General features: G+C 34.6%; 1 protein-coding gene across 1 annotated transcript; it reads left to right on the top strand.

Moving 5' to 3' along the window:
* Positions 1 to 107: 107 nt before the first annotated feature.
* On the top strand, positions 108 to 9,442 carry LOC111329762 (choline-phosphate cytidylyltransferase B). Its single transcript, XM_088726658.1, has 7 exons — positions 108 to 320; positions 728 to 842; positions 1,063 to 1,182; positions 1,985 to 2,136; positions 2,983 to 3,204; positions 5,500 to 5,646; positions 7,304 to 9,442. The coding sequence occupies exons 1-7, from the start codon at positions 198 to 200 to the stop codon at positions 7,541 to 7,543; spliced, it is 1,119 nt and encodes a 372-aa protein (XP_088582784.1). The 5' UTR covers positions 108 to 197; the 3' UTR covers positions 7,544 to 9,442.
* Positions 9,443 to 10,671: the final 1,229 nt, after the last annotated feature.

The following is a 10,671-nucleotide window of genomic DNA, read 5'->3' as shown; positions in this document are numbered from 1 at the left end:
CAACCATTATTGACGAAACTTACGGATATTTACGAATATTGTCGTACTAAGTCGGAATTGCTCGGCAGAACCCGTATTTCAGATCCAGTCCCACAAAATGTGGCTCCCCGACCGGCCTTTCAAAGCGGAAAGGTAATCGGACAGATCGGACAATTCATAGGTAATTATGCTTTGAAAGTAACAACGTTTGTGGTAAGATGTCTTCTCCAAAGAGCTTTTCAGGGGAAGCCAGGAAACAAAATGGTTCACGGAAAAGGAAACGTCCCGATTCACAAGAGTCGGATTTAAACGGGAAAGCAAGAAGCAAGGCTGTCTGCGTGGTAAGAAATGAAATGTGTTTGCCGAACACAGCTGAGACTCCCAAGAGAGGGGAGATTTAAAGGTTTAATTTTTCTACACAGCAAGGTAGCAGCTGTTGAATTTAATAGTTTTTTCAGTTCCCCTAACAATAAGCCAAGACACATCGAGCAGTTTTGTCCACTGCTAATGGCGGCTCACTCTTTAAACAACTTATTGAAAACAAAAGCTTGAACGGAAATAGATGTCCTTTTTGCGATTGACTATGGTACACTTTCACTTTGTTTACAAACCTTTAGATACAAACTATTATGCTTGCGCAAATAGTAAGTAGAGCTGCAGTACACAACTAAGATGATTTAAATTGGAGCTCTAAGAGAATGGATCCATTGTGTTATTTTTATTCGCGTTTTATTTTCCCTCGATTCAGTCACCGCGTGAACCCGCTATCTTGTTTGCACCAGACTTGACGATTTCGTCTCCTGAGGAACAAGTTCCCGACAATTTAGAGCCAATGAGTTTACAGGATGCGAAGGATGGAAAAGGTATTTGTTTCGTAGTCTTGGACAAAAGCTTAACAATGCAAATCGGAAATTTAATTTCAGCTTAAACTTTCGCTTAAACAAATTCTTCTTACGTACCCGCATTTCTTCTACCAGCTGGTTTTTTGTATACCAATTTTATACCCTACCTAATTTATGCAATGACAGCTTTTCACCATCGGCCTTTTCATAATTCTTTAAAAGTTCATCTTATTCCTTGCAGCAACAAGGCCTATTCGTGTTTATGCAGACGGTGTATACGATGTGTATCATTTTGGACACGCAAGGGCACTGATGCAAGCGAAACAAGCTTTTCCGACAGAAGTTTATCTAATGGTAGGAGGTATGAAGTTTATTTAATTATTAATGGAAAAATAAAAACCTGCTTTTTTTTTTTTTACAAACCTTCCTTTTTTTTTTACCACTCAATCGTAAAAATCGCAATTAAGGTCGAAAAAGTGTGCGATGCATGGAAATCAAGTTTGACCTTGAAATGTAACGCAATGCCTCGGCAGACATCAGCTGATATCAAAGTTCAGGACAATTCCCGCCTGATTTTAAGTTCAAGTCTAAAGTTCAATTACATGGAATTTGGGAACCCATTAGGGGCAGTTGCGTTAATAGCCATAAAATAGACTTAAACAATACTCTTTGCTGAGAAGTTAGAAAATTTGGCGAAAAGAAAAATATGCTTTGAAAACATTTTCTTCCCCTGTTCGTCCAAACCATTTTTCATTCCCTTGAGGAAAATTATAACAGAAATTTTTTTGCAGTCTGAACCTTTCCCACCCTTTCTTCCAAAAATCTTGTGATCCATCCTTTCTGTCATGAAGGTCAGGCATCAAATGGATGTCTCTTAAACCATGAGTGACAAAGATAGAATTTCTCCTTATAATATCAATACAATATCAATGTCGAGCAAACAGTAAAGAGAATTACTATTCAGATCTTGAGAGAAAATGTGAATAATTTGATGCCTTTGGCAGGTAATAGTCCTGTTTTTAAGTTCTCAAAATCATTGCTTCAATGACTTCTCTCTTTATTGCAAAAATATGAATGCCATAGGACTGCCTCTAACTTGTACATAGCTTAGTTATGCTTGTTTCCTGCAAAGTTTCATTTGGATATAAATTTTGTCAATGCAGTGTCTAATGATGACTTGACACATAAGTACAAGGGATTCACGGTCATGACAGAGGATGAAAGGTACGAATCCCTGAGGCACTGCCGTTACGTCGATGAAGTTATTTGTGATGCTCCTTGGGAAGTTACTCCTGACTTTATTGAACTTCATAAGGTATGTAAAGTAGATTTTGTTTCCAACTTGAAATAAGTGGACAAAAATGACCTTAAGCTGTCAGGTTGGCAACACCGAGGAAGATGTCAATTAAATAATAAATTTATGATTTAAATAAGAATTTTGGGAAGGTTGGATGTGTGTACTGTCTCTCACAGCACCACACCCCAACTTCAGCATAAAATGTGAACAGTATTGAGTTAAAAATGGAAATTTAAGGATGTGCCATCAGGGTTTTCATTCTCATATCTTACAAATTAAGATGATTTCATGTTATTGTTTTGCTAATAAGTGTACAAAGAGTTATAAATTTCTTGTGCTGAGCTATAGTTCTGCCCATTAGACCTTCTGTTGTGCTTGGCTTCATTGCTGTGGCCATTGTGGTTTGCTTATTATCCTTAATAGTTCTCAGAGAAACCCCACTTGTGTACAAAATACAGGCCAGAAGTTTTCAAGTTACCTTTTTTCAAGCCATGCTTATATCCTTCTAGTCAATGATGATAGTAATCTTGAAATAATGAGAAAATTCTTAATCCATGAAATTTTTTTATTGTTGTAGGATTGTTTTATGCTAATCATGTGAATTGATATTCCTTCTTTCAAACTGGGTATTTTTTGTTGATAGTTCTCAACTCTTAAATTCCCATTATTTTACTCCAGACTTTCCTTAAAAAATTTCATCAGTCAAGACCATTCAATTAATATACAATAGCATGTGAAGTTGACAAAAGAAGTGAAATATCTACCATGGAGATTGTAGTTATCATGTCTTGTATAGTCAGCCTGTAACTGAAGAATGTATTTTCATGTGGCTTGGAGGATATTGTTTATTGGATTTATTTCCAGATTGACTTTGTTGCACACGATGACTTACCTTACAAGAGTGCTGGTGCAGATGACATTTATAAGCAGGTCAAAGCCATGGGGAAGTTTGTGGCCACTCAGAGAACAGAAGGAATTTCTACATCGGACCTGATTGCAAGGGTGGTAAAAGATTATGATGTATATGTCAGGAGAAATCTGGCCAGGGGTTATACTGCTAAAGAGCTGAATGTCAGTTTTATTAAGGTGAGTGTTCCAAGCAAGGTTTAAGTATCCTATACTAGTTTTATGATTCAGTAAATAGCAATAATAATAATAAAAATAATAATAATAATAATAACAATAATAATAAACAATATTTACAGAGGATATCACCAGTAACACTAAGTTAATTAGGGTGGTCCTCTATCTGCACCCACCCATCCCACCCAGGGGAGCACATCCATCACACAGGAATCTTGTGTGTGGGAAATTAACATCTCCTACCCCAACCCTGCAGGAGACGGGACCTCCATTTATTTGTCCCTATCCGAGAAGACTAGAATATCTAACCATTTCTTGATATTATAGAAAGGTAGCAAATTCTTCTCAATTATTTTAAGACCTTGAGTGTTGGACTGGCCAGTTTGAACCCGGAGGGTGGGGGGGGGGGAGTAACATGTGAAAGTTTAGTGTGATCGTCTTGGTGAGTGCAGTCCGGAGAAGGACTGTTGTCAGTGGTAGTGGCTGACATTTTGACAACCTGTGCAGAAGTCATCCTCAGAGTCAACTATTTACTTGACTCTGATGATGACTTCCGCACAGGTTGTCGAAACGTCAGTCACTACCGCCGACAACAGTCCTTCTCAGGACTACACTCACCCAGACAACGACACTACACTTCCGCAGTTTTATGATTATTGTAAGTTATTTTTTTTTGGAAATAAAGTTTAAGTTGAATTGACTCCTGACATTTATGGATCTGTGAGTGACTTTTTTTCAACAAGAAACATCCATTTCTGTGTGGGTTAAGCCTGTAAATTTTAAGTGGTGTAAAAATCTGGAATAGTTTAATGTGTCAAATGCCTCAAATGTTGAAAAATAACTTTAGAATCAATGTCCGAAACACTTTACTCCGAATACTTTCAGAAGAAAATGATTATCATTGATTTACCTGACTTAATAACAAAAATTTCCTGAAAACTTGGCTTCTTATATTTGCAATGTAAGCTTAATTAAATTTAATTTAATTTATTTATTTGAAATATTTTTGCTCTTTTTCTCTAGTCTTTATTGTGAGCCATTTGTAGTTGTATATATATAAAATACATGTAACTATGGCTTGCCTTGACTAGCTAATCTGCAAACTTCAGGCAGTGGATATTCCTTTCTGTAAATTATCCCATAATTAATTAATAAAGTAATAATAAATTAATTAATAATAAAAAGGAATAAAGTAATAACAAAGTATTATTCTATAAAGTGGGTGGTAGGCCTCTGTCGAGAGTTTTCTCACTTTGTAACCAGGCCTCTCTTTCTGAAAAACCTTCCTTGGCTTCTCCCCCCTCCCCTGGAACAAACTCTAGTTAACAAATGCTAAACACCACAGCGTACATTATTGAGTTAGGGATGCACTTGGGAGGTTTGCTAAGCACTCAAGAAGCCAGAGTCGCTCGAGGCTATCGCCTCGAGCGACTCTTGCGCTTCTTTCCTGCTTAGCAACCTCCTGCGTGCATCCATAACTCAATAGTGTACGCTGTGGTGGTTACCATTTGTTTTATAACATAACATTGATACATTGTAGCTAAAGAGTTCCCTTTTATTTAACAAATCTTACGCGACCAGAAAAAACAAGCGCGCGCGAAAAAATAGTCTTTGCATTTGCTCACGTCAGCAGCGTACACCCATGGGCAAATGGGGGACACTAAATTGACCAATCAGAGCGCGCACTTTACTTTGGTTATGTTATAATATTGTTGTTAGCACAAAGTACTCATTAACCCTTAGACTGCCAAGATCTTACTGTTAAATTCTCCCCTCTAGCTGCCACACATTTCCTTATAAATTAGTTGAGAGAATTTGATGTTAGATCAGGATAACAACTTCTACCTGCTGAGTTTGATTACTCTCATTACCTGTTCGCTGGATAATGTATGGAAATGATAAGGAGAAGATACCTGTTCCATCACTTATGGAAGTTAAAGGGTCAGCTTTTTTGATGACCAGAGGAAAAGTACTGGCCTGCATTCCATAAAAGAGTTTTTAATATTCCCTTTCTCCCCTACTGTGATAAGCCCCACATAAAAAAACCTGAAAAATTTTTAAGTTTTGGGCTTTCTGTGATCAGTTAACTCTCAACTCTTTACCTTAAAAGATAAACATGTAACTTCTCTCTGCAATATCTATACATTGTCTCACAAACAGGTTGTGAGAAAAGCCAACTGTATCAGGTAAAGGGAGGTATTGCGATGAAACACTCAATTCGCTCTCATAATTGAGAAAAAAAATGTATAGTACCCAGAGAAGACAATTACTTAAGAAGATCTTGTACTTTACCTGCAGGAAAAAGAAGTTCAGGTCAGGCAAAAAATGGATGAAATCAAAGGAAAGCTTACAGACAAGTCTCAGGAGGTGCTTCAAAAGTGGGAAGAAAAGTCGCGCGACTTTATAGGCAGCTTTATTGACATGTTTGGAAGGGATGGTCGATTGGTAAGCTTGGTGAAGTCTTTCTCTAAAACAAACATTTCTCAAGAGGAAGAGAACAATAACGGCGCCTCTAAAAGTGATTAAACTTTCTATTGCTCTTAAGCAGTTATGTCCCTTATTTTAAGCATGACTGTTAAAAGAAACCTTCAACTTGTAGAGCAATCCTTTTACCTGCTGAATTTCAAGAATTCTGAGCAATTTCAGGGGTTAATATGAGGTATAACAAGCAGTAAAGTTTACCCGTTATCACGCAAAAAGGAGAACACTGCCAAGGACAGATCACTGATCCCATAAAATTCAGTCTGACAAGACCACAGATTCTCTTATTTTTTTTTGTGTTTGTCTGTGCCTTCTTTAATTGTTATAATAACTAAATATTTGAGCAGCAAAATACTTTGTTGGTAAAACTCAGGAATGTCAGTTTTAAAAGATTAGTAAATTATGGTAATAAATTGTAAAAAGATTCTTTAGAAAGATTTATAAATGAAAAGAATTTTAAAAATATGTAGAATTTTGTAGTTTCAGCTTGTGAATATATTTAATCCAATGATGAATGTCACCTCACTTTCTACCTTTTTATTTAATCTTGGTTAATATTTTTTTCAGTTGACTTTTCCATGTAATCTGATATGTTAACCCTAACCCAAGAGATCAATAAAACTTCTTTTTATTGTTTTTATGCTTTGTTTTCTGACAAAATTAAAATTAATCTTTAAACTATTTATACTAAAACCCACTCTAAACTACGGTACCTTTGTAAATTATTGTTAGTAGTAATCTCCACAGACATAAATTGAATCCTTAGGCATTTGATGAAGGTTTAAAACTAGAAAAAAACTAATTTTCATGCTGCTTGAAGCTACAATTTTAAAGTTGCAAGGAGAGTGAATTTTGACCACTATGCAGATAAGTTTAATTAAGTTGATATAACTGCTCATCAGTAATCTATACCTGAAGTTAATAAATGAAAATTCATGAAGGATTGGAAAAAAAAAAGCCTCATCTTAGTTTCATTGTAATTTTGTGGTAAACTCTAAACATTAAATTAAATGTTAAAATTAATCTTATTTAAGTAAGTTGCTGAATTTGAATTGTTAGCAAATGAATTCCATACAAGTACTTTTTTAAAATTTAAAATAAACTCTTTTGAAATCCAAATGGTATTACCATAATCTCTTTAAACTTTTCATTCCTTGGTCGCTTCTATGAAAAGATCTGTGTTAACAACTGTCAAGTCATTACTTCTATTAAAAGGTACTTCTGAATTAAAATAATAACAAATACATAATTTTGTTTGTTGATATAAGGATTAACATTTGCTTTTTAAATTATATGTGATCAGTTACTTAGTGAACAAAATCAAAGTAACTATCTTTTGATATTCATGTTTGCTAAGGGAGATCATTTCCCTCTTTAAAAATTGGTCAATAGTTTTGGTCAATAATTTTGGTCAATAATTTTGGTCAATAATTTTGGGCAAAAGGTGGCCCAGCATAAATATTTTTTAATTTCTTGTTCGTTAAATGGACTGCTTTTTTTTCATTCTTGTTGCAAGAAATTTATGGATTCTTTCTATGTTTATTCCTCTATTATGCTCTATATATACCAAAATGCAAATATTTCAGCTATTTGAATTTATATTTTTGCTTGTGTTCCACAGAACCAGCTAATTGGCAAAGGCAAGGACACTATATTTGATGCAGGGGCACGAATTAAGGGGGCCGGTGTCAGAATAAAAAGGGCACTGTCGCCTGGACGAAACATAGACCCAATGCTGGATGTGTCTCCATCTTGTTCCCCTTCGTCATCACCCAAAGTTCCTCGCCTGTCTTTTGAGCCAGAAATTAGTGATGATGATGATGATGATGGCATTGATGATGGTAGTAACATGCCAATTTAAATGATTAAGATATAAACACTATCTCAAATTCAAATAACTGCAAGTTATTTGTCATTATTAATAGCAATTTATCAACAAAATTGAATGATTAAATATACTATTATTTTTTTATAATTCTGTTTTTGGTGATGAAGAAGAGAATCATTAACTTCCTCTCCAGATTTTTTTTGGCATCTATTTGGCACGCTGAGATAGATATGGATGTACCACTAAGCTTGAAAAGTGTAAGTAAAGAAAGCAAAGCAAAAGAATGCAGCAGTTAACCTTGTAACTCCTAAGAGATCTGATCGTTAATTCTCCCCTCTAGCTGCGATACATTTCCTTGTTAATTTGTTACTTGAATTTGGAGTTTAATCAAGGTAACAACCTCTACCTGATAAGTTAAGGTATTCTCATTACCTATTTGCTGGATAATGTGTGAATATTTAAGGGAGAAGATACATGTTTATCACTTCTGGGAAATAAGGGTCAAGATGCTAACAAGATGTGATGGATCGCTTGAGATGTAGGTTTAATTTTTTGTTTTTTTTTTTGCTTTTGCTTATTTATGCCAACATTGTGAAAAACAAACAAACATGATTGTGTGTGCCACTTCTATGCTGTAATAGCCCTTTTGAAAAGAGAGGCTAATGTTAAAGGTTTCTTAAAATATGAAGTTCAGTTCCATTTGGATGTGATCGTAAAGAACTATTTTCTCATTGAAATCTCCATAATTGACCTCAATGTAAAACAAAAGCTTTAAGAATCTTAGAAATGGCTGAATAGCTATAGCTTTGTGATGCATTTTGGTCTGGAATAGGCTGGAGAACAAAATTAATATATCATTAATAGCAATTAATGTATTTGAAGAAAAGATTATGGATTGAATTATTTATGTTTGTACATTACTTTGCAAAAGATTGAGAAATCTACAACATTTGAAATACACAAAAAAAAATTTTCAAAGACATGTTTCAACATGGCTTGTGTCATCTTGGTCATGGCTTAAATATACCTAAGCTTCAAATCTGAAAATAAACTTGGATACAATGGGATTACAATATTTCTAGCTATTGATAGGATTTTCTGAAGCAGTTTGTGTTTCATTTTCTTGTCTCTTCTATAAACAAAATTAATGAAGTGGTAAACATAAATTCATTAAAACCTCGTTTCGTATACTGTTTTTCGAAGGAAATTGGAATAAAAGCAGATGTATGCAATTATAATGAAACAAAAGATCACACAGATGGGTGGTATTAATTTCACATTGTTTATATCTGTTTTTGTCTTTATAGCTTGTCTATATATATACTGGTACTTTGTAGTATCAATTCTTTGCTAAATGAAAGATGGTGTAGGAGACGTGTCATAACAAAGTTTTTCTTCTTTTTAGATGTCTTTTTATTATTTTGTTTGCTAATATGTACACTTTTGTACATAGGATGATCACTTGTATTATTTTGATTATTAGTAGTGGTTTCAAAAAATTGAGACTTGAAAATGTGTATTTGTCATCCAGAGGCCAACAAATGAGCAAAAGGCCATCTTCTAACAATAATTTAGGATTTTCTAATTATCATATGAAGTCAATAAATCTAATCACAAGTGTAGTTTGCTTTTACCAAAAAAAAATTTCCTAATGGTACTTAAAGTATGTAGTTTGTAACCTCCATGATTTTTGAAGTAATTATCTTACATGATGTAGTACTGATGTCTTTAGTTAGAAGTTAAAAGTGAATCTTACCTACGAGCTGGCACTTAGAGGTAAATTGAAACACAATGTGGAATCTTTGTCTTAAAACTGCAAGGAAGGATGATTACAAATAATTTTTTATTATTGTTTGATATTCAAATAAACTTATTTTCTATTTACTTCTTTGTCAAACCAATAGAAAATTAAAGAATAATTAACTTTGAAAATGTGTTGTTGATATTTATTTCTGTTCCTGAAAATTCTTAAATTCACATACTTTCTTTTGTTTTTTTTCACTATGTGAAACCAGAGATGTCGTGGAGATTTTGATTCTGTACATGGGGAAAGTTTAAATCAATACATCAGGCCCCGGTTGTTCAAAGGATGGATGACGCTATACAGTGGATAAATCTCTATCCGGTAGATAGCACAGTACGTTTTGGCAACACTTATCCGCTGGATAGCAATTTATCCGTTGGATAGCATTATCTGCTCTTTGAACAACTGGAGCCAGGACTCTTAAACATTCTCTGCTTTTTTTATCAATGTTTTTAGCTAATAATCCCTGTCAAGCTCCTGTTAGTGGCATGATGAGCTTTGCCTGGCCGAAGAGTTCTAATTCTTAATTAATGGTCACAAGAAATGGGAAATCAAAAGATACTAACAAAAATTGCTACAGAAATTTGCATTCCTTCAATTTTGCAAGGTTTAGTGCCATCATGACTTTAAAGTTATAAGGACAGTGGAAGAGTTTCCAATTTGTGTCAACCATTACAACCTCGTAGGTGAGAGGTTACACTGCCAAGCAATATTCGAAATGGTGACATCCATCATCAAATATTTTCCACGTTTACAAAACCATCTCCCAAGTTACTCTTAGGAATCTCAATCCGTGGTTGAGTATTGCAACTTGACACATACTTTTTATTAGTCGAGATGAAAAGTACAGTCACATAGATTAGTAACACAGGGTTAAATTTTAATTCAGGTTTCTATATTTCTCTGTTGAAAAGCTGTTTTGGCATAATTTTCCCAATTCTTCTTAGAGCATTCAATCATATTGTAGACAAATGGAATTAAACTGAATTTTCTTTTAAAGCTTTAAGATTTGAAATCAATTTTCACACTAACTGTGGGTTATCTTATCCCACCTTTGAACAACCTGGCCCTTGAGTACACCTCTCCTTCAATTCCCTTTTCCTCATTAGGGAAGACTGCCAAACCCTGACAATTAGGATTTTACGTATGATGCACGATCCTTCGCAGTAGATAGCACTATTTATGCAATAGCGAAAATCAGACCTGAAAAAAATCAGGCCTGTACGGGATTCGAACCACTGACCTCTGCGATACTAGTGCAGCGCTCTACCAATTGAGCTAACAAGCCAACTGGGAGGAGGCCGTTAAGTTGATTCGTAATAAACCCGTGATGATAAATCAGATACAATGAATATAC

The sequence above is a fragment of the Stylophora pistillata genome, chromosome 7 (assembly GCF_964205215.1).
Source record: "Stylophora pistillata chromosome 7, jaStyPist1.2, whole genome shotgun sequence".
In the NCBI taxonomy this organism is placed as follows: Eukaryota; Metazoa; Cnidaria; class Anthozoa; order Scleractinia; family Pocilloporidae; genus Stylophora; species Stylophora pistillata.
This window is presented reverse-complemented; position numbering and strand designations above follow the sequence as displayed.

Bases quoted from the DNA above. Each gene is read 5' to 3' on its own strand.
- LOC111329762 (XM_088726658.1), top strand. From the start codon at position 198: ATGTCTTCTCCAAAGAGCTTTTCAGGGGAAGCCAGGAAACAAAATGGT. The intron at 321-727 runs GTAAGAAATGAA...CCCTCGATTCAG, and splicing joins GAAGCAAGGCTGTCTGCGTG to TCACCGCGTGAACCCGCTAT. The intron at 3,205-5,499 runs GTGAGTGTTCCA...CTTTACCTGCAG, and splicing joins TGAATGTCAGTTTTATTAAG to GAAAAAGAAGTTCAGGTCAG.